Source organism: Hyperolius riggenbachi, chromosome 1, assembly GCF_040937935.1.
Source record: "Hyperolius riggenbachi isolate aHypRig1 chromosome 1, aHypRig1.pri, whole genome shotgun sequence".
NCBI lineage: Eukaryota > Metazoa > Chordata > Amphibia > Anura > Hyperoliidae > Hyperolius > Hyperolius riggenbachi.
Window position 1 is genome coordinate 21,618,758 of NC_090646.1, and position 24,358 is coordinate 21,643,115.

At 50.8% G+C, this 24,358-nt stretch overlaps 1 protein-coding gene across 1 annotated transcript in view; it reads right to left on the reverse strand.

Moving 5' to 3' along the window:
- Positions 1-18,274: 18,274 nt before the first annotated feature.
- SPEF1 (sperm flagellar 1) overlaps positions 18,275-24,358 on the reverse strand; it is a 34,959-nt gene continuing 28,875 nt past the window's right edge. The window contains exon 7 of the mRNA XM_068274079.1: positions 18,275-20,472. Coding sequence (XP_068130180.1) covers positions 20,371-20,472 — 102 coding nt within the window. The 3' untranslated portion in view covers positions 18,275-20,370. The remainder of the gene's footprint in view (positions 20,473-24,358) is intronic.

Sequence of the window (24,358 nt, forward strand, 5' to 3'; positions counted from 1 at the left end):
TCATGCTGGTGGAAATGTTTCGCAGCAAGGTGGTTGATGAGCGAGCTGGTGCTGAACTTTAAGGGGTCTGCACCTCTGCTCAACTTCCGCTGACAGTGGTTGCAAGTGGCGTACTTGCTGTCCACAGTGGGCATGGTGAAAAAGCGCCAGATTGGTGACAAAAACAACCCCCTACGGCATGGAACCGCTGCTGCCTGTCTCCCTGTGGTGGTTGGGGGGGGGCTTGGGTGCGACTGGTGATGGTACTGGCAGATGCTGCTGCTGCTGAGCCTGAGACACCAGCAGGCTGGGGGACCTGCCTACTGCTGCCAATGCTTGCAATGATGCGCCTCCTTGCAAGGCCCACAAGCGCATCCTCCTCCTCCTCCTCAGAGCTGCTGATGACGACATCCCCTGGAGCTGGTGGCACCCAGTCTCTGTCTGTCACCGTGTCATCATCATCCTCCCCCTCCTGAAACATGTCCTGCTGGGATGATGACCCCCCAAACTCCTCTCCTGATGCATGGATGGGCTGCTTGACTGTCGCCACAGTCTTGCTGTCCAATCCCTCATCCCCCAAAGTGCCCATCAGCATCTCCTCCTCCAAATCGCCAACAACAGCAGACAATACCCTGATGGTGCCTGGGGTCAAAAGACTGCTGAGTGACAGGTCGGCGACTGACGGTGAACTGGCCTCCTCCCCAGGCCCTGCTGGGCGGCTGCTGCGAACAGGGGTGGTGGTGAGGGTGGAGGCCTCGGATGCAGAGCTGATGGCGGGCTGCTCATCCTCCGTCATCAGTTGCACCACAGTGTCTGCATCCGTTTCCTCAATGGGACGTTTCCGACCCGGCTGGAGGAAAATCGGAGCAGGTGCTACACGCTGCTGCTGCTGTGTCTCTGCAGCGTGAGTTGCAGATGCTCCTGCTGGGCGGCGCCCAAGGCGTCCACGGCCAGTGGCTATAGGAGGAATGTTAGCCACTGACGCTGCTGCTGCGGAACTGTGCATGGTGGCGCGGCCGCGCACACGGCTTGCCACAATGCTGCTCCCTCTCCTCCTTGCTGCCCTTCCCCTTGCCCAAACCGCGCTGGCTGCCACTTCCAGACATCTTCGATGTTTTGGGCGTAAACACAAAAGTTTTTTAAAAGGGCGGGTGAAAAGTGGGGTACTTTAATGGAGTGGGTTGGTGGGCGAGGTGACTGAGTGAGTGTCTAGTACAGTAAGTAAGTAGTAACAGTCAGGAAGTACAACTAGAAGTTACAATAATCAGTAGTAATAATCACAAGGAAATAGAGTGTGTGTACACTACAGACAGTGAGTGCACGCACGCGCAAACACGCGCAGGAGCTAGCCTATGAACAGTGACTGAGTGAGTGTCTAGTACAGTAAGTAAGTAGTAACAGTCAGGAAGTACAACTAGAAGTTACAATAATCAGTAGTAATAATCACAAGGAAATAGAGTGTGTGTACACAGACAGTGAGTGAGTGCACGCACACGCAGGAGCTAGCCTATGAACAGTGACTGAGTGTCCCTACTAGTACAGTAAGTAGTAACAGTAAGTACAACTAGAAATTACAATAATCAATCAGTAATCAGAAGGAAATAGAGTGTGTGTACAATACACAGACAGTGAGTGCACGCACACGCAGGAGCTAGCCTATGAACAGTGACAGTGAGTGTCCTAGTACAGTTACAGTATATAACTATTCCGAAGGAAATAGAGTGTGTGTACAGTACACAGACAGTGAGTGCACGCACACGCAGGAGCTAGTAGCCTATGAACAGTGACAGTGAGTGTCCTAGTACAGTTACAGTATATAACTATTCAGAAGGAAATAGAGTGTGTGTACACTACAGTACACAGACAGTGCGTGCACGCACACGCAGGAGCTAGTAGCCTATGAACAGTGACAGTGAGTGTCCTAGAACAGTTACAGTATATAACTATTCAGAAGGAAATAGAGTGTGTGTACAGTACACAGACAGTGAGTGCACGCACACGCAGGAGCTAGCCTATGAACAGTGACAGTGAGTGTCCTAGTACAGTTACAGTATATAACTATTCAGAAGGAAATAGAGTGTGTGTACAGTACACAGACAGTGAGTGCACGCACACGCAGGAGCTAGCCTATGAACAGTGACAGTGAGTGTCCTAGTACAGTTACAGTATATAACTATTCAGAAGGAAATAGAGTGTGTGTACAGTACACAGACAGTGAGTGCACGCACACGCAGGAGCTAGTAGCCTATGAACAGTGACAGTGAGTGTCCTAGTACAGTTACAGTATATAACTATTCAGAAGGAAATAGAGTGTGTGTACAGTACACAGACAGTAAGTGCACGCACACGCAGGAGCTAGCCTATGAACAGTGACAGTGAGTGTCCTAGTACAGTTACAGTATATAACTATTCAGAAGGAAATAGAGTGTGTGTACAGTACACAGACAGTGAGTGCACGCACACGCAGGAGCTAGTAACCTATGAACAGTGACAGTGAGTGTCCTAGTACAGTTACAGTATATAACTATTCAGAAGGAAATAAAGTGTGTGTACACTACAGTACACAGACAGTGAGTGCACGCACACGCAGGAGCTAGTAGCCTATGAACAGTGACAGTGAGTGTCCTAGTACAGTTACAGTATATAACTATTCAGAAGGAAATAGAGTGTGTGTACAGTACACAGACAGTGAGTGCACGCACACGCAGGAGCTAGCCTATGAACAGTGACAGTGAGTGTCCTAGTACAGTTACAGTATATAACTACAATACAAAATACAATCAATCAGTAGTAAAGGACAGCAGAAATACTGGTATAGATGAGAAATAAACAGAGGACAGGAGAGAACAGCTGCCCACACAGGCAGGCCCTGAGGCCTAAAGCTGTGTAAGCTTGCCTGCAGCAGCTGTCTCTCTCTATGTAACACAAAAGCTACTAACTAAAATACAATGTCTATCTAACTAACAACAATATAGGTGTATATAGGAGGTGTATGTGAGCAAAAACGCTAGGTGATTGACCACAATAAAGCTCTTGCTAAGCCAAAGCACAAAGGAGCAGATCTCTCTCTGTGCAAAGTCAGGCAAGGACAGAGAAACGGAACATGGCGGCCGCTATTTATAGGGTAGGGGCTGGCCAGGGTCCCCCTCTGTGATTGGCTGCCGTCAGAGGGCCTGGGAGCCCTCTGATTGGCTCTAAGGACATCAATCTGGGCTATGACGCTATTCGAGCTCGGTATTCGAGCTCGAATAGCGCCGTTAGCTCGAATAGCGCGAATAGTGAATGGGCTATTCGAGTTCACTCGAATAGCCCATTCGAATAGCTCCAGCTATTCGGAGCTCGTCTTACCTCGAGCTAGACATCAGAAATAAAATAACACATGGCTCTGTGCCTGCCAATCAGCTAGAGGCAGCATTCAGAGCAGTTCCAGGCTTATACAGGAAACAAGTCTGGTCTACCTGAAAGTCCTCATATTTGTGAAGTGACTGTGATAAGAGGGTTACCCCAGGAACCAGGCGAGCTGTTGTCAGGCCCGGAGGTTGTTAGAATACAGAGTGATAGACACACATCGTCACCAAGATGTATATATTATAGAGTGTCTGCAAATGATGTACAATATAACTTCAGAACAGTACGCCAGATGTTCCTCGCTCTGGGATTCTGCCTTCCCCATTAGCATTGGCTGAGAACAGTTCAGCTTTCCTCATTTGCAAGAAGCTGAGAACAGTTCAGCATTGCTCATTTACAGCAAGCGCTCAGTCCCTGTAGCAGTCCCTGTTACTTCCTCTATTCAACTTTTCACTTTCCAGTATAAACCTACATGTTCAGAGAAAGGACTGGGACAAGGTTGTATGGGGGGGGCACTAGACACCAGGGAACTGTATATGGGAGGGAGGGGGGCACAAGACACCAGGGAACTGTATATGGGAGGGAGAGGGGACACAAGACACCAGGGAATTGTATATGGGAGGGAGAGGGGACACCAGGGAACTGTATATGGGAGAGAGAGGGGACACAAGACACCAGGGAATTGTATATGGGAGGGAGAGGGGACACAAGACACCAGGGAATTGTATATGGGAGGGAGAGGGGACACCAGGGAACTGTATATGGGAGGGAGGGGGGACACAAGACACCAGGGAACTGTATATGGGAGGGAGGGGGGACACAAGACACCAGGGAATTGTATATGGGAGGGAGAGGGGACACAAGACACCAGGGAATTGTATATGGGAGGGAGAGGGGACACCAGGGAACTGTATATGGGAGGGAGGGAGGGGGGACACAAGACACCAGGGAACTGTATATGGGAGGGAGAGGGGACACAAGACACCAGGGAATTGTATATGGGAGGGAGAGGGGACACAAGACACCAGGGAACTGTATATGGGAGGGAGGGGGGACACGAGACACCAGGGAATTGTATATGGGAGGGAGGGGGGACACCAGGGAACTGTATGAGAGGGAGGGGGGCATTAGACACCAGGGAACGCTATATTGGAGGGTGAGAGCCACGAGACACCAGGGAACTGTATAGGGGAGGAAGGGGGCCACTAGACACCAGGGAACTGTATATGGGAGGGAGGGAGCCATGGGACACCAGGGAACTGTATGGGGGAGGGGGCCACTAGACACCAGGGAACTGTATGGGGAGGGAGAGGGGGCCACTAGACACCAGGGAACTGTATAGGAGATGGAGGGGGGCCACTAGACACTAGGGAACTGTAAACGGGAGGGAGGGGGGCCACTAGACACCAGGGAACTGGAGGGAGGGGAGCAAGCTGCATGTAAAATGTGTGTGCGGCAGGGGAGTATCTTAGTGTCTTTTCCTGTCTCCAGAAGTTTGGAGGTATGTTTTCATAACTCCATGGTGAGCACAGTCCATGCACTGACCATACATTTCTTGTCCGCATTGTTATGAAGCCAGATGAACATGTAATGTAGCAACAGCTTCAGTAATACTTCTCCTTTTTGCATGTCTTCTGTTCTGGCAAGCTATTTTCTGTCTGTGTGAATTTACAGAGAGGCCACTTGACTTACTTGGGTTGGAAAAATACAGCTGACACAGAAAGAGAGAAACTATTGTTCACCGCTCTGTACTGCTCCACAACAGGCAGGATCTCAGCAGAGAGCTCTCCTCACCGCTCTGTACTGCTACACAACAGGCAGGATCTCAGCAGAGATCTCTCCTCACCGCTCTGTACTGCTACACAACAGGCAGGATTTCAGCAGAGAGCTCTCCTCACCGCTCTGTACTGCTACACAACAGGCAGGATCTCAGCAGAGAGCTCTCCTCACCGCTCTGTACTGCTACACAACAGGCAGGATCTCAGCAGAGAGCTCTCCTCACCGCTCTGTACTGCTAAACAACAGGCAGGATTTCAGCAGAGAGCTCTCCTCACCGCTCTGTACTGCTACACAACAGGCAGGATTTCAGCAGAGAGCTCTCCTCACCGCTCTGTACTGCTACACAACAGGCAGGATCTCAGCAGAGAGCTCTCCTCACCGCTCTGTACCGCTACACAACAGGCAGGATCTCAGCAGAGAGCTCTCCTCACCGCTCTGTACTGCTACACAACAGGCAGGATCTCAGCAGAGAGCTCTCCTCACAGCTCTGTACTGCTAAACAACAGGCAGGATTTCAGCAGAGATCTCTCCTCACCGCTCTGTACTGCTAAACAACAGGCAGGATCTCAGCAGAGAGCTCTCCTCATCGCTCTGTACTGCTACACAACAGGCAGGATCTCAGCAGAGAGCTCTCCTCACCGCTCTGTACTGCTACACAACAGGCAGGATCTCAGCAGAGAGCTCGCCTCACCGCTCTGTGCTGCTACACAACAGGCAGGATTTCAGCAGAGAGCTCTCCTCACCGCTCTGTACTGCTACACAACAGGCAGGATCTCAGCAGAGAGCTCTCCTCATCGCTCTGTACTGCTACACAACAGGCAGGATCTCAGCAGAGAGCTCGCCTCACCGCTCTGTGCTGCTACACAACAGGCAGGATCTCAGCAGAGAGCTCTCCTCACCGCTCTGTACTGCTACACAACAGGCAGGATCTCAGCAGAGATCTCTCCTCACCGCTCTGTACTGCTACACAACAGGCAGGATCTCAGCAGAGAGCTCTCCTCACCGCTCTGTACTGCTAAACAACAGGCAGGATTTCAGCAGAGATCTCTCCTCACCGCTCTGTACTGCTAAACAACAGGCAGGATCTCAGCAGAGAGCTCTCCTCACCGCTCTGTACTGCTACACAACAGGCAGGATCTCAGCAGAGATCTCTCCTCACCGCTCTGTACTGCTACACAACAGGCAGGATCTCAGCAGAGAGCTCTCCTCACCGCTCTGTACTGCTACACAACAGGCAGGATCTCAGCAGAGAGCTCTCCTCACCGCTCTGTACTGCTACACAACAGGCAGGATCTCAGCAGAGAGCTCTCCTCACAGCTCTGTACTGCTACACAACAGCCAGGATCTCAGCAGAGAGCTCTCCTCACCATTCTGTACTGCTAAACAACAGGCAGGATTTCAGCAGAGATCTCTCCTCACCGCTCTGTACTGCTAAACAACAGGCAGGATCTCAGCAGAGAGCTCTCCTCACCGCTCTGTACTGCTAAACAACAGGCAAGATTTCAGCAGAGATCTCTCCTCACCGCTCTGTACTGCTAAACAACAGGCAGGATTTCAGCAGAGAGCTCTCCTCACCACTCTGTACTGCTACACAACAGGCAGGATCTCAGCAGAGAGCTCTCCTCACCACTCTGTACTGCTACACAACAGGCAGGATCTCAGCAGAGAGCTATCCTCACCGCTCTGTACTGCTACACAACAGGCAGGATCTCAGCAGAGAGCTCTCCTCACCGCTCTGTACTGCTACACAACAGGCAGGATCTCAGCAGAGAGCTATCCTCACCGCTCTGTACTGCTACACAACAGGCAGGATCTCAGCAGAGAGCTCTCCTCACCGCTCTGTACTGCTACACAACAGGCAGGATCTCAGCAGAGAGCTCTCCTCACCGCTCTGTACTGCTAAACAACAGGCAGGATTTCAGCAGAGATCTCTCCTCACCGCTCTGTACTGCTAAACAACAGGCAGGATTTCAGCAGAGAGCTCTCCTCACCGCTCTGTACTGCTACACAACAGGCAGGATCTCAGCAGAGAGCTCTCCTCATCGCTCTGTACTGCTACACAACAGGCAGGATCTCAGCAGAGAGCTCGCCTCACCGCTCTGTGCTGCTACACAACAGGCAGGATCTCAGCAGAGAGCTCTCCTCACCGCTCTGTACTGCTACACAACAGGCAGGATCTCAGCAGAGAGCTCTCCTCACCGCTCTGTGCTGCTACACAACAGGCAGGATCTCAGCAGAGAGCTCTCCTCACAGCTCTGTACTGCTAAACAACAGGCAGGATTTCAGCAGAGATCTCTCCCCACCGCTCTGTACTGCTAAACAACAGGCAGGATCTCAGCAGAGAGCTCTCCTCATCGCTCTGTACTGCTACACAACAGGCAGGATCTCAGCAGAGAGCTCTCCTCACCGCTCTGTACTGCTACACAACAGGCAGGATCTCAGCAGAGAGCTCTCCTTACCGCTCTGTACTGCTACACAACAGGCAGGATCTCAGCAGAGAGCTCTCCTCACCGCTCTGTACTGCTACACAACAGGCAGGATCTCAGCAGAGATCTCTCCTCACCGCTCTGTACTGCTACACAACAGGCAGGATCTCAGCAGAGAGCTCTCCTCATCGCTCTGTACTGCTACACAACAGGCAGGATCTCAGCAGAGAGCTATCCTCACCGCTCTGTGCTGCTACACAACAGGCAGGATCTCAGCAGAGAGCTCTCCTCACCGCTCTGTACTGCTACACAACAGGCAGGATCTCAGCAGAGAGCTCTCCTCACCGCTCTGTGCTGCTACACAACAGGCAGGATCTCAGCAGAGAGCTCTCCTCACAGCTCTGTACTGCTAAACAACAGGCAGGATTTCAGCAGAGATCTCTCCTCACCGCTCTGTACTGCTAAACAACAGGCAGGATCTCAGCAGAGAGCTCTCCTCATCGCTCTGTACTGCTACACAACAGGCAGGATCTCAGCAGAGAGCTCTCCTCACCGCTCTGTACTGCTACACAACAGGCAGGATCTCAGCAGAGAGCTCTCCTCATCGCTCTGTACCGCTACACAACAGGCAGGATCTCAGCAGAGAGCTCTCCTCACCGCTCTGTACTGCTACACAACAGGCAGGATCTCAGCAGAGATCTCTCCTCACCGCTCTGTACTGCTACACAACAGGCAGGATCTCAGCAGAGAGCTCTCCTCACCGCTCTGTACTGCTACACAACAGGCAGGATCTCAGCAGAGAGCTCTCCTCACCGCTCTGTACTGCTACACAACAAGCAGGATCTCAGCAGAGAGCTCTCCTCACCGCTCTGTGCTGCTACACAACAGGCAGGATCTCAGCAGAGAGCTCTCCTCACAGCTCTGTACTGCTACACAACAGGCAGGATCTCAGCAGAGAGCTCTCCTCACAGCTCTGTACTGCTACACAACAGGCAGGATCTCAGCAGAGAGCTCTCCTCACTGCTCTGTACCGCTACACAACAGGCAGGATCTCAGCAGAGAGCTCTCCTCACCGCTCTGTACCGCTACACAACAGGCAGGATCTCAGCAGAGAGCTCTCCTCACCGCTCTGTGCTGCTACACAACAGGCAGGATCTCAGCAGAGAGCTCTCCTCACAGCTCTGTACTGCTACACAACAGGAAGGATCTCAGCAGAGAGCTCTCCTCACCGCTCTGTACTGCAACACAACAGGCAGGATCTCAGCAGAGAGCTCTCCTCACCGCTCTGTACTGCTACACAACAGGCAGGATCTCAGCAGAGAGCTCTCCTCATCGCTCTGTACTGCTACACAACAGGCAGGATCTCAGCAGAGAGCTCTCCTCACCGCTCTGTACTGCTACACAACAGGCAGGATCTCAGCAGAGAGCTCTCCTCATCGCTCTGTGCTGCTACACAACAGGCAGGATCTCAGCAGAGAGCTCTCCTCATCACTCTGTACTGCTACACAACAGGCAGGATCTCAGCAGAGAGCTCTCCTCACCGCTCTGTACTGCTACACGACAGGCAGGATCTCAGCAGGGAGCTCTCCTCACCGCTCTGTACTGCTACACAACAGGCAGGATCTCAGCAAAGAGCTCTCCTAATATCCATCTCACCACTGCTGCTGCTGCTAGCTGGGTACTGCCCCATGCAGCACAAAGCCATGACAAGAGCACAGCCCCACGTGAAGCAGTAGGGTGTTATTCATGGCAGCACAACTATAGGAGAAGTACAAACTGTTGACCAGTACACTAAAGGACCATTGCAATGAAAAAAGTAAGCAGTTAAAATCTGACAGAACTGGCAGGTTTTGGAGTAGTCCCTCTCCTCAAGGGGGATTCTCTTTTCACAAATTTGTACATGATTTTTGATCAGTGTGAACACCGCCTAAAGGGAACTTTCTGCTATTGAGGAAGTTTTCACCAGTCTCGTTTCCTCACCTCAGGGCCTTTTCACACTGGCGTGGGCGTTGCGGCATTTCTACCGCAGCCCACCGCTAGGGCAATGTTAGTCTATGGGGCCTTTCATACCGGCACGATGCAACGGAAGTGATGTTTTCGGAGCATCCCCAACGCAAGGGCAAACCTACGTTACTTTGCGTCCAGGGCTGTGGAGTCGGAGCAATTTTGGGTACCTGGAGTCAGAGTTAAAGTCGGAGTCGGTGGTTTCATAAACTAAGGAGTCAGAGCCAGGAGTCAGAGTCGGATGAGTTTTGTACCAAATCTACAGCCCTGGTAAGTATTAGACTAAGGAGTCGGAGTTGAGGAGTTCGGAGCCATTTCAGATACCTGGAGTCGGAGTTAAAGTCGGAGTCGGTGGTTTCATAAACTGAGGAGTTGGATGTTTTTTGTATCGACTCCACCGCGCTGCTGGCAGCAACGCACGGACTAGAAGTAACATAAGTCTATGGCAATGCTTGTTTTTTAAAATGCCCGCAGCAAGTTGTACGCATGGCGCATGCGCAGAAGCGTATTTTAGCTCATGCGCTGACTGACGGGCATCCCGGTGACATATTTCCGGTCCAGCGGGAAGTACGTCACTGAACGGGGGAGGCGCCATGCATATGATCCTGTCTGCGTACTCTGCTGCACGATCATATGTGTTAGAACTATCAACAGTATTATTTAAACTACAGTACAGTAAAGCAACCAAATGATGTCGCTGTCTGTACTAAGCTGCAATGATCTCTATGGTATTGTGGTTTCCTGTATTCACTCTGTGTTCCTCTCTGTTGTAAGTAAGCTGCATTACCTGATGGTGGTGTATGATATATCGCTTCATGTTTTCCTTCAGTAAAGTGTTCTATCTTGTAATACTGGGTGCAGGGCCGGTTCTCTCATGAAGCAAGGTGAAACATTTGCATCGGGTGCAGAGATTTCAGGGGCAGCATTTTTGTACTGTGTGTGTCTTCCTGAGGAGGGATGGAGTGTCTGAGGGTGAGCAGTGTGTTTATCACAGACTCACGGCCAGCCAGTGTGCTATTGTGTGGAGCTGCAGCATGTCATGTGAGAACATTACATGAAGCAGTGTAAACTGTCGGGTGCTGTGCGATCCTTCCAAATCATGAGGGCGGCGGTGGGGGGGGGGGGGGGGGGGGGCACCCTCACAAGTTCTCAGGCAGCAAACAATCTAGACGCAACCCTGGCTGCCTGTCTGTGTGTACAGAGCTCTTTGCTCCATCAATGTTTGTCAGTTTTTGAGTTGCGGTGAGATGCAGCAGGAGCATCGTATTCCCAACGCAACGCAAAAAATAAGTGTAAAACCGGCCTGAAGAATCCTATCGCTCCATCCAGGTATGACAGCCGCAAGCAAAAATACATGAAAATGTGTGCTTTGTGTGTGTGAGAACTCGCGTGTATTTCTTACATGTTGTAAACACGTCTGTCATGGAAACGAGGCCTGATACAAGGTTCCTGCAAGCCCCACATAACCCTGCGATATCTAATAACAGCTGTAAAATATTTATCAGCAGCTCACAGCTCTATAATCTCGCAGCAACACAGGTCGTCTGTTACGCAGCAGCTGCCTGATAGACTACTGTGCAGCACATGTTTGTGTTTCCACTTCAGTGAGGTGCTCGGGGGATAGTCCTCTACATCAAAGTCACACAGCATGCAGTGACACGCTACAGAATCGCAGGCAGAGCCGGACCATCCACAAGGCAAGTCTAGGCAGTTGCCTAGGGCTGGGGAAAATCTAGGGGCCAAGTGAATGCTAGCCCCCACCACCAAATCTTACTTAAAGCGGACCTGAACTCAGAATTTCCTCTCTGCTCTAAAATATACGCTACAGCATAATAACTTACAGGCCTCTTTCACAGTGCGACGTTAAAGTTGCATGTTAGAAAACGTTTTAACGTGTACTAATTCACAGCAATACTAAGTCTGTGCAACATTCACAGTGCACACATTGCGTTTGTGTGTAACATGTAGCAATATTATTCGGTACTGCATGCAGTGCGTTATACACGTTATTAGCTGCGTTAGACTGTTTGCACATGCTCAGTAATGACTTGGAAGCATACTTTACATTGCTGTATGCCTACTGTATGCGACGATAACAGGGCATAGAGTTGCGTTGTGACAGTTTTGGGACGTTGCGTTGTTAGTTTGCGTTGCGACTTTAACTTCGCATCAAAACGCAACGTTCCAGTGTGAAAGAGGCCTTAAAGAAAAACATTTCTTTGTTACAGCTGATACAAATCCTGCAATACATCTGCAGTGTGTCCACTTCCTGCTTTCATGAAGGCAGACATAGGTTAACATCCTGTGCTTTCAAATGAGCTTATTTGCCTTATCTGCATTGGCTGTCAGGTGACACAGGGGAGAGATCAAATTACAACTTGTGATTAGACACAGACGAGGCTAAACTCTCTAAATACATACAGGGTGCATTTCTCTGTTTTCCTTCTGTCCTGTGCAAGAGTTCAGGTCTATTTTAAAAAAGCCGGATGACCATCAGTGGTGGGAAAGATCTCAGGGCTCCTAATGTGCAGACTACGGTGCTGATTCACAAAGCGGTGTAGGGCCCATTCACAATTGCTAAACACAAAATGCTAGCGCTTTTGCTAGCGTTGTGCTATGGCGATTTTTTTGCATTGCACGCTAAAAAATCGCCATTCACACTTGGCGATTTTTTTGCGATCGCGTTTAGTGCTTCTATAGCACTGAAACGCGATCGCCGGGAAATCGCCTGAAAATGGTGCAGGGCCCATAGGGCCCATAGGCTATTATTGCACTAGCGCTTTAAAAAGCACTGGCGCTTGAGCGTTTTGCCGAAATCGCAGGCAAAACGCTGTAGTGTGAATGGGCCCTTAGGCCTCTGCCCCACTAGCAGTGCCTGTATAAGAGCTTGTGATTGGCAAAGCTCTTGCTAATGTAACACTATGATCCCACTTGAGGGATGTGATTTTTAAGAAATCCCCCATAGCATTGCATTAGCAAGAGTTGTACAAGTCACTTGTGCTTATACAAGGCAAACATTTATATTGCGCTTTATTTCCCGGCGGACTCAAAACGCTTGAATGAGCTGCAGACACCGGGGTGCGCTCAGTACGGAGTCTTGCCCAATAACTCTTTACTGACTAGGTGCTGGATTACTGACCGGTAAGGCCTTGTTCACATTAGAGGCGTTTTTGTAAAATTTTAAGCGCGGGCGATTTTCAAAATCGCCCTGAAAGCGATTGTGCAATTATTTTCTATGAGAGAGTTCATATCACAGCGGTTCATTTGCGATCCGCTTTGAAAAGCGGTGCTTGGGCCATTTTTGAGGTATAGGAAAAACACAAAACGCTCACGAAATCACTTTGGCAAGCGACTGCGTGAGCGGTTAAAAAAAAAAATACATTGTATTTATTTTTTTCGGATTTTTTTCCAGATCAGAAGATGGAAGCGCTCTGCAAAGTGCTTAGTGCCCTTTCACATTATACAACGCGTGCCGTGGTGCTGTTCTCCTGCACGCCTTGTCTAGAGTGCTGCGTGTCGTCGGGATGCTGCGGTGCGACGCTGATTAGCAGCGGTAGTAATTAATTAACCCGACAAGAAAAGGCCGGCGCCCAGCGGTTCAACGCTCCCGGATGCGTCGGAACCGCAACGCACTGAACCGCAGCGTCGGGTGTGAAAGGTAAAATGAAAGTCTATGGAGTTTCATTTTACCTTGGTTAACGCAAAGTTTCGACAAAAATGCCCACAAAAACGAGCGAACACACAAAATCGCCGGGAAACGCTTTAAAAAACAACGGGAAAAAAAGCCCACCGCAGACGGACACGCGAGCCAACCGCAATGTGGACAAGGCCTAAGAGCTGAGTTTTGAACCCAGGTCTCCAGTGTCAGAGGCAGAGCCCTCAACCAGCACACTATCCAGCCACTATACATGAAAGCGCTGCTAATGGGCTCCAGGCCTTATGTTGAAACGTAATATTGCATTGCTAGGTACAAAAATTGAGTAGTCATATGCCTCCATGTCCCACAGCTAAGTACTGTAGTCATTAGGGAGGGTCAGCGAGATGCAAAGAATTCCAAGTTGATGCAAGACTTTCAAAATTCTTTAGGGCCGGTTCAGACGGACGTCTGCCCGGCGTCGCGTTTGATGACGTGCAGCGGCTGCTGCGCAGCTGCGCGGTCAGGCGTTCAGTAGCCTTTGCGTTGCGTCCGGATGCGGTCAGCGTTTTTATACCCCTAGGGGGACATTACCTGTCGCGGTCGGCCACGAACACAAGTGAAAATCGGGACACGAACGCCGTGTTCGTGTAAACGCATGTAAAAGCTTAGTGTAAACGTCCCATTCACTTGAAAGGGAGCGTTTAACGCGACGTTCCGTCTGAACCGGCCCTTACACAGCTTGAAAATGGATCAATCACATTACAGCTCATCCGTATTCAATAGGCCCAGTTTCAAATTGCCAAAATTTGTATACAAGATTTGCATAAGCGTGCATCGACATGGCATGTTTTGAACCTCAATGACTAGTATCCCTAGCAGTCATGTGTCCCCAGATATTAAAGTGTAACTGAGGCCGCAGAAAAAAAAACAATTAGACATTGGGCTTGATTCAGAAAAGAGTGCTAACTGATAGCACGGCCGTTTTCGCGCGAATTTTTGCGTTGTGCGTGATCGCGAATTTTTGCTTGAAACAAATTTTCACGCAAAACCGATATCGTTTACATGTGAAAATTCGCGTTTGTGCGCAAAACATCGTTTCACGTGAAAATTTGCGATCGCACGCAACGCAAAAATTCGCGCGAAAACGGCCATGCTATCAGTTAGCACTCTTTTGTGTATCAAGCCCATACTGTTCCTGGGGCTTCCTCCGGCCCCCTTCAGGCTGATCGGCCCTTCGCCATCCTCCTCCCCCGCCCGGATCCTCCAGTAACTTCAGTAACCCGGCTGCCTCGGAGGGTTGCCACCTCATCCCTTCAAAGGGACCCTTAGCACTTGTTAAAAATGAAATATTGACTTACTTGGGGCTTCCCCAGCCCACCGTAGGCCACAAGGTCCCCCGGCGTCCTCCTGGCTCCTCTCGCAGTCCTTGCTGGCGGTTCTGTTATCAGACAACTCTGAAGTCATCAGGCCTGCTTCCCGCTCCCTCAATTAGCATCATCATGCCTGCGCATGCGTGGTTCAATATCAGGGAACCGCGCATACGCAGGACTCTCACGCCGGCCGCTGTGAGGAGGCTAATTGAGGAAGCGAGAAGCAGGCCTGACGGGACCGCGAGAGGAGCCGGGAGGACTCCAAAGGACCTCGCGGGCTACAAGTTTTCCTTGTCTGTTCAGGATCCCTTTAACCTCCTTGCCGGTTATCCCGAACACAGTTCGGGGTAACCTGCGCAGGAGGATTTCTCAGGCCCCGCTAGGCCGATTTGCATAATTTTTTTTTTCCTACACGCAGCTAGCACTTTGCTAGCTGCGTGTAGTATGCGATCGCCGCCGCTCGCCGCCGATTCGCCGCTACCCGCCGCGCCAAGCCGCCCCGCCCCCGCCCCAGACCCCTGCGCAGCCTGGCCAATCAGTGCCAGGCAGCGCTAAGGGGCGGATCGGGGTTCCCTCTGACGTCAAGACGTCCATGACGTCGGTGATGTCATCCCGCCCGGTCGCCATGCCGACCGGGGAAGCCCTGCAGGAAATCCCGTTCTCAACGGGATTTCCTGCATACTCTGATCGCCGAAGGCGATCGGAGTGGGTGGGGGGATGCCGCCGCTCAGCGGCTATCATGTAGCGAGCCCTGGGCTCGCTACATGATTTAAAAAAATAAAAAAAAAGTGCGGCGCTGCCTCCTTGCCGGATTTTTTAGAACGGCAAGGAGGTTAAAGAGAAACTCAGACCAAGAATTGAACTTTATCCCAATCAGTAGCTGATACCCCCTTTTACATGAGAAATCTATTCCTTTTCTCAAACAGACCATCAGGGGGCGCTGTATGACTGATATTGTGGTGAAACCCCTCCCACAAGAAACTCTTGAGTACCGTGGTACTCCTGGCAGTTTCCTGTCTGGGAACCTTGCTGCATTGTGGGAAATAACTGTTTACAGCTGTTTCCAACTGCCAAAAAAGCATGCAGCAGCTACATCACCTGCCTGCAGTAAAAATGTCACCATGTAATAAATGTCAGAATGTAAATCGGGGAGAGGAAAGATTTTACAATGACTAAATCATTTATACATAATTATTGTAAAAATGAAGCACTTTTTTATTACATTATTTTCACTGGAGTTCCTCTTTAAGTGGCCAAGTCCCTCCAGATACTGAGCAGCCATGTGCGGCAGGTGCCAGCAGGGCCGGGCCGGGCCGAGGCATAGGCTGGAGAGGCTCCAGCCTCAGGGCGCAGTGTAGGAGGGGGCGCAGAATTCATTCAGCTGTCATTCCCAATTGTGTTTGAAGCAGAGAGAAATAAGAAGAGGGGATACATAGCAGTGACTGCAAGCCAGATAACTAGAGATTAAGGTGTTGGGGAGGTTGTGGGCCCTGTGGCGCCTCTTAGTCTAATAGCAATCAGTATGTGACGGCTGGGGTGGGAGGGATGGAGGGGCGCACTTTGGTGTCTCAGCCTTGGGTGCTGGAGGACCTTGTCCCGGCTCTGGGTGCCAGTGCTGTATAGCCAGGAGTACAGTGTGAGGATTGAGCCATTAGTAGCAGTGTACAGAGGGGAGCCCAGCGCTGTGCTGTCTGTGTTGTGTGATACAATAAATGTAACACTCAGACATACACATCTCAGAGTCAGCAGATTATCACCACATTATGCGCGGGACCGTCAGTGGCAGCGAGGGAATTTTATCTAGACGCACACAGACGATTATAAATAGACCGATGCCTCCGAACGCCGAGGGAATTTATTGCCGAGAACATGAACAGGAGCTGTGGGGAAATTTACATGAAGAACGCTGAGGAGGCTGCTGGGAAATGTGGTATTACCAACGCAATGAAAGCTGAACTCTGTGTACAGCGTCCCACACACTGGCAGACTCTCTCCCGATGTGGCCAAACGATAGATCCTTCTCTGATGGACATCTGATCACAGCCACACACTCATAGCTCCCAACTGTCCCTCTTTCCTCCTCATTTGTCCCTCTTTCAGGATTTTGTCCCTCTTTCTATGTAAATATATGTATTTATCTACTGAAAAATGTGTTTGATTGCCTCTAAACTTTATTCCCATCTTTTAAATTGATATAACTCTTATTTTCAAATGTTAATATGAAGGGAAATGAACCAGGATAGAAAGGACCAGCGTGGTTTGAATTATAAAACAACATATTTTTCTTATGAAATCTTTATGGTATGCATGACTAGGGGCGTGATGGGGGCGTGATCAGGGGTGTGGCAGGGGCGTGGTTTAAGTGTCCCTTTTTCTCATCTCAAAAAGTTGGGAGGTATGCACACACTGCACATGGATTTCCTATAGATTTCAGCATGAAGTTACTGCGTATCACTGTGTCATCATGCTATATGAATCTACAGTATAATAATAACAATGATACATACTGACAGTATATTAAAGGATGCCCGAGGTGCCATGTGTAGTGATGTTGGCGAACACTTGGCCAGCAAATAGCTATGGGCAGCCGGGCCCTGTACTACTTCCGGGTCGCAATGAGCCGTAGTAGTAAGCATGCCCTGGTCCGGATGCCTTCATTAGTGCGCATGCTCTGGCCCTGCGGTGCGCGTCCTTGATGTGGCCGGGCACGCTTCGTGACTTCACGCTCATGTGCAGAGCATGCCCGGCCACCGGCGCGCAATCAAGAATGAGCACCGCCGGGCCAGGGCATGTGTACTAATGAACGCATCTGGCCCAGGGCATGCGTACTACTGCAGGTCATTGCGACACGGAAGTAGTACAGGGGTCAGGCTGCCCATAGCTTCACGGCGAACTGCTCGCTACATCTCTAGCCATGTGACATGATGATAGACATGTGTATGTACAGTGCCTAGCACACAAATAACTATGCCTGAAAGAGTTAAACATCAGGTATGTAAGTAGCAGAAAATGGCTTCTGAGAGCAGGAAAGAGATTAGAAGGGTCAATAGTTCATAGATTTTAGCTCTGGCATACTTCAATGAATGCGTCATTGAGCAAAAACAATAAAACAGTAAAAACTTAAGTAGATTTAAATATAAAATAAAACCGTTGAATATCTTAAAAAGTCATTTTTAGGTCAAGGAGGACAGATACAATTGTTTATTTCATTAGTTTAATTTCACCTCGGGTGCCCTTTAATAGTAATAATTCGATTGTAAGCTCACAAGGGTAGGGCTCTCTCACCCTTTTGTGTCTTGGAACTTGTTACACATTTATTCACATTGATTTTGTCACTGTAATGACCAATTCAGTATTATGTACCAGTATCCATATTTGGCGTACACCATTGTCTGTATGATTTTGAACCCTATATTTGTTTCTTGCTCAGGGCCAATTCTAGACTTTTTGCCGCCTGAGACAAAGTTGTGAGGATGTGGCCCCCCCCCCCCCCTGCAGAGGGTAGCAGCCAGGAAGGGGGAGCAGTGGCAAAGCTACCCCCCCTCCAGCCCTGCGACCCCCCCCCCCCCCACACCACGGCCAGGCAGGCGGCGCCTCACAACTCCGCCGCCTGAGAAACCTGCCTCACCCGGCCTCATGGGCGGCCCGGGGCTGTTCTTACTTTGTATAGTGCCACGGAATACGTTGGCGGTTTTTAAATCAATAATCATAATAATAAGACATACGCCCTATTAACTGCTCAGGAACATTAATTTATTTGAAATAAATACAAAGTAGATAAAAAAATACAACATAAATTGGATTCAAGGAAGCAGTGCATATACCAGATTACACATGGCTGGTGGGGTGATGGTCAGTGACAGGCACATGGCTGGTGGGTGATGGTCAGTGATGGGCACATGGCTGGTGGGTGGTGGTCAGTGACGGGCACATGGCTGGTGGGTGGTGGTCAGTGATGGGCATAAATTGGATTCAAGGAAGCAGTGCATATAAAAGATTACACATGGCTGGTGGGTGATGGTCATTAAGTGATGGACACATGGCTGGTGAGAGGTGGTCAGTGAAGGGCTGGTGGATGGTGGTCAGTGATGGGCACATGGCTGGTGATGGTCAGTGACGGGCACATGGCTGGTGGGTAGTGGTCAGTGACGGGCACATGGCTGGTGATGGTCAGTGATGGGCACATGGCTGGTGGGTGATGGTCAGTGACGGGCACATGGCTGGTGGGTGGTGGTCAGTGACGGGCACATGGCTGGTGGGTGGTGGTCAGTGATAGGCACATGGCTGGTGGGTGATGGTCAGTGACGGGCACATGGCTGGTGGGGTGATGGTCAGTGACGGGCACATGGCTGGTGGGTGGTGGTCAGTGACGGGCACATGGCTGGTGGGTGATGGTCAGTGACGGGCACATGGCTCGTGGGTGGTGATCAGTGACAGGCACATGGCTGGGGGGTGGTGGTCAGTGACGGGCACATGGCTGGTGGGTGGTGGTCAGTGACGGGCACATGGCTGGTGGGTGGTGGTCAGTGATGGGCACATTGCTGGTGGTGGTCAGTGACGGGCACATGGCTGGTGAGAGGTGGTCAGTGAAGGGCTGGTGGGTGGTGGTCAGTGATGGGCACATGGATGGGGGGTGGTGGTCAGTGACGGGCACATGGCTGGTGGGTGGTGGTCAGTGACGGGCACATGGCTGGTGGGTGGTGGTCAGTGACAGGCACATGGCTGGTGATGGTCAGTGATGGGCACATGGCTGGTGGGTGGTGGTCAGTGATGGGCACATGGATGGGGGGTGGTGGTCAGTGATGGGCACATGGCTGGTGGGTGGTGGTCAGTGACGGGCACATGGCTGGTGGGTGGTGGTCATTGACGGGCACATGGCTGGTGATGGTCAGTGATGGGCACATGGCTGGTGGGTGGTGGTCAGTGATGGGCAAATGGCTGGTGGGTGGTGGTCAGTGACAGGCACATGGCTGGTGGGTGGTGGTCAGTGACAGGCACATGGCTGGTGATGGTCAGTGATGGGCACATGGCTGGTGGGTGGTGGTCAGTGATGGGCACATGGATGGGGGGTGGTGGTCAGTGACGGGCACATGGCTGGTGGGTGGTGGTCAGTGAAGGGCTGGTGGGTGGTGGTCAGTGATGGGCACATGGATGGGGGGTGGTGGTCAGTGACGGGCACATGGCTGGTGATGGTCAGTGATGGGCACATGGCTGGTGGGTGGTGGTCAGTGACGGGCACATGGCTGGTGGTGGTCAGTGACGGGCACATGGCTGGTGAGAGGTGGTCAGTGAAGGTCTGGGGGGTGGTGGTCAGTGACGGGCACATGGCTGGTGGGTGATGGTCAGTGACGGGCACATGGCTGGTGGGTGGTGGTCAGTGACGGGCACATGGCTGGTGATGGTCAGTGATGGGCACATGGCTGGGGGGTGGTGGTCAGTGACGGGCACATGGCTGGTGGGTGATGGTCAGTGACGGGCACATGGCTGGTGGGTGGTGGTCAGTGACGGGCACATGGCTGGTGGTGGTCAGTGACGGGCACATGGCTGGTGAGAGGTGGTCAGTGAAGGTCTGGGGGGTGGTGGTCAGTGACGGGCACATTGCTGGTGGTGGTCAGTGACGGGCACATTGCTGGTGATGGTCGGTGGCGGGCACATGGCTGGTGAGAGGTGGTCGGTGAGAGGCACATTGCTGGTGATGGTCAGTGACGGGCACATGGCTGGTGGGTGGTGGTCAGTGAAGGGCTGGTGGGTGGTGGTCAGTGACAGGCACGTGGCTGGTGAGAGGTGGTCAGTGAGAGGCACATGGCTGGTGGTGATCGCTGGTAGGTCACTTCTTCTCAGCCTCCTGCAGGCGTCGGGTGAGGTCGTCTATCCGCACGTTCTTCAGCTGCAGAAGCTGCTCCATCCGCCTGACCTTTGCCTGCAACACCTAAAACATCCATCACTAATGGTTACACAGTTGCCATAACGATAGATGGAGCTGTGCAAGTCAGTTTGTAGTTTGAAGTTAAGCTCCCTGGTGGTCTGGTTATGTCAGTATTTCTAAGTGTAAAGCAGTACATTATAGGTACAGTATAGGCAGCCAAAGAGTCTCCTCCCCGTACACATAGCCAGGGAGGTCCCCCCTCCACAGTCAGAGAGCTCCCCCCAGTATAGGCAGCCAGAGAGTCTCCTCCCCAGTATAGGTAGTCAGAGAGGTCCCCCCAGTATAGGCATCCAGAGAGGTCCCCCCAGTATAGGCAGCCAGAGAGGTCCCCCCAGTATAGGCAGCCAGAGAGGTCCCCCCAGTATAGGCAGCCAGAGAGGTCCCCCCAGTATAGGCAGCCAGAGAGGTCCCCCCAGTATAGGCAGCCAGAGAGGTCCCCCCAGTATAGGCAGCCAGAGAAGTCCCCCCAGTATAGGAAGCCAGAGAGGTCCCCCCAGTATAGGAAGCCAGAGAGGTCCCCCCAGTATAGGTAGTCAAAGAGGTCCCCTCAGTATAGGCAGCCAGAGAATATCCTCCCCAGTATAGATAGCCAGAGAGGTCCCCCCCAGTATAGGTAGTCAGAGAGGTCCCCCCAGTATAGGTAGCCAGAGAGGTCCCCCCAGTATAGGAAGCCAGAGAGGTCCCCCCCCCCCCCAGTATAGGCAGCCAGAGAGATCCCCCCCAGTATAGCTAGCCAGAGAGGTCCCTCCAGTACAGATAGGCAGAGAGGTGCCACCCAGTATAGGTAGCCAGAGGTGCCCCCAGTATAGGCAGCCAGAAAGGTCCCCCCCCCAGTATAGGTAGTCAGAGAGGTCCCCCCCAGTATAGGCAGCCAGAGAGGTCCCCCTAGTATACGTAGCCAGAGGTGTTCCCCAGTATAGGTAGCCAGAGGTGTTCCCCAGTATAGGTAGCCAGAGGTGTTCCCCAGTATAGGTAGCCAGAGGTGTCCCTCCAGTATAGGTAGCCAGAGAGGTGTCCCCAGTATAGGTAGTCAGAAAGGTCCCCCCGGTATAGGTAGTCAGAGAGGGTGCCTCTATCACCATACTCACCTCTCCACGATTCGTCAGCCACATGCCACCTGCCTACATCCTCTCCTTTATGGTGCAAGTGCCATCAGTCATAATATTCACTCCTCCACCGTGCACTCTGCATTGGGCCCCGCCCACCCATTTCTCCGAAGGTAGTTTGCGGTTACCACTTTTAGTACTTTTAATTAACTCCGAGCCACATTCAGGATTACCGCCGGGGAGGTTAATAAAAGTTTTTACTCCATTTCAGTCTAAAGCCTCCACAATAAAAGAGAAAACTTCTGACTTGCTACCGTCAGACTTAAAGCGGTATCGTCACCATAAAAAAACAAATTTCAACAGCAACTGGTCTGAGTGTATTAAAGGGGAACTGAAGTAAGATGTATATGGAGGCTGACATATTTATTTCCTTTTAATCAATATCAGTTGCCTGGCAGCCCTGCTGGTCTATTTGGCTGCAGTAGTATCTGAATAACACCAGAAACAAGCATGCAGCTAGTTGTGCCAGATCTGACTTTAAAGTCTGAAACACCTGATCTGCTGCATGCTTGTTCAGGGGCTATGGCTAATAGTATTAGAGGCAGAGGATCAGCAGGGCTGTCAGGCAACTGGTATTGCTTAAAAGGAAATAAACATGGCAGCCTCCATAAACGTCTATCTTCAGTTCCCCTTTAAGTGATAAAGATGCTAATCCTGCATTCAAAACTTGCAAAACTTTTTCTGCTGTTATGATTTGGAGTTATCACAAACTTAAGGAGCACTGGCCCTTTAATAGTCAGTGCCAAACAGTTGCATGCTGGGGGTTCTTTTTATCTATAATATATTCCTCCTCTACCATTTATTTCCCTGCCTAGCTGCCTATCTGAAACACGATCCCCTGCTCACTTGTGTTTACAAGTGTCAGAATCCGCTCTGCTGGCCTTGATTCTCTGGACAGTTTGTTGGTTTCCTATGCAGGTTGCATAGTTCAGTCCAGGGAAAAGAGGCCTTTTTGTCAGCTTGCAAGATTCGGGAGGCTTGCTGCTGTGGTGACTGATTTGCATCCACTTATCTTGCAATTTGTATTTCTGCTTCCCTTGAAGGTTTTCAGTATAAATGTCACTTCCTCCCAGAATTCCTTGCTCGTCATAGGTTCTGTTTTGTGAGACTGACCTTAGAGCCTCAGCCTCTTTGTATCTTGTTGCTAAAATATCCTAGTGTAGTTAATTCTTGGGGAGTGCATTTTGCACTCCTACTAGTGCAGTCAGTTTTGTGTATTATTTGTACTGCCTAGTCTTGTCTTGTCCTGTCATTGCACTATCATTGGCTGATAGTGAATCGTTCAGTCCTGTTCCTTGATCGCATTCGCCCTAGCTCTAGAGGTGGTGGATCTCCCTTGTCTGTGTCTTGGAGTATAACCTTGGCAGCGGTTGCTACTGGTTACTCCTTCAGTCTGTTTTGTCTGGAGCGAACGCTTGCTGTTGTCTGGTGTTAGGCAACCGATTAGCAAGCGTTCCCGCTATCTGTTTGTGTTTGTTTTCCGTGTTCATGTGTTAGTCAGAGTTGGTACGTTTGTCACTGTTGCGCTTCTCGTGCGGTGACCGTGATATTAACGCGCTTGTCACTGTTGCGCATAACGTGCGGTGACCGCGTTTAGTTAGTTCATTTGTTATTTTCCTTGGCGTTCGGATTGTAGTTATTTGCTGTGTCTTTCTTTACTCAGTTCATGCTCTGTCTTTGCTCAGTCTTGTGTTTCTGATAGCTATCGCCTCTCTTGCGATTGGCTTTCTCACTCTGGTCTGTTCGGTTGTGATATGTCTACTGTCGCCGGCTGGCGACTAGATTGGTAGACATTCATATAGTCTGTCTCTGTTCTTGCTCTCTTTTTAGTTGCTACCTTGTTTTATATTGCCCAGTGCTGCTTCACGTCGTGCAATTTCAATCTGACATCTGTGGTTGTACAGAGGACTTGTTCCTCTGTACTCCACAGCTCCACCTGCTGGCTGGAATTCCAATCTACAAATATATTTTCATATACTGGGTACTCTGCTTCTGTGATTGCAGGGATTCCCATCTGCTTCAGCGCACTTGGTGTGCGCTGACGGTGGAAATCGACCCCAGATCATTACAACAAGCAAGGCTGAGGTGACTCAGCAATTGGAGGAGAAAAGAAAAAAAAGTAAAGGGCAGAAATGACACCAGTATTTAGCCTCAAACTGTGGGCAAAAGACATGGCCCCACCACGAACAGAATTCTCTTCATTTACTATATAAAATTCACTGAAATCAAAATGTGGACAGGACAATACATGTGTTATGTAAGTAGATCAAGTATTTATCTACTTATATATGTGTTTTTTCCCTGGCATAGTATGGCTGACCCTACTGCTTTAAAGCACACCTCAATTGTGCTGAAAGTGTCAAATAAAAAGTACTGTCACTCTCTTCCTGCTCCTCGTTGTCTTCAGCTTGGCCGGATTTGTTCTTATTACCACCCAAGACCCACTATCACCAGCTGACCATGGACCGACAGCATCCTAACCCCCCCCCCCCCCACCCCAACATGGCAGGGATTACATTATAAACCCCTCTGAGGACAGTTAGTGACATGATGGCAGGGATTAGATTGTAAGCTCCTTGGTGAGAGGGGCATTCGGTAACTGGTGGGCAGCTCAGAGATCAGTGTAAGTGGCTGATTGCGGCCCCTTCATCCCCAGAGTGCCAGATCTGGCTGTTGGTAGCTGCCCACCGCTATGTGCAAACTGTGAAGCAGGATGACCCCGGGCCGGCACTGGCTGCTAATGAGTGCAGAGTGCAGCACAGCCAGCATCAGGAGTAGCACGT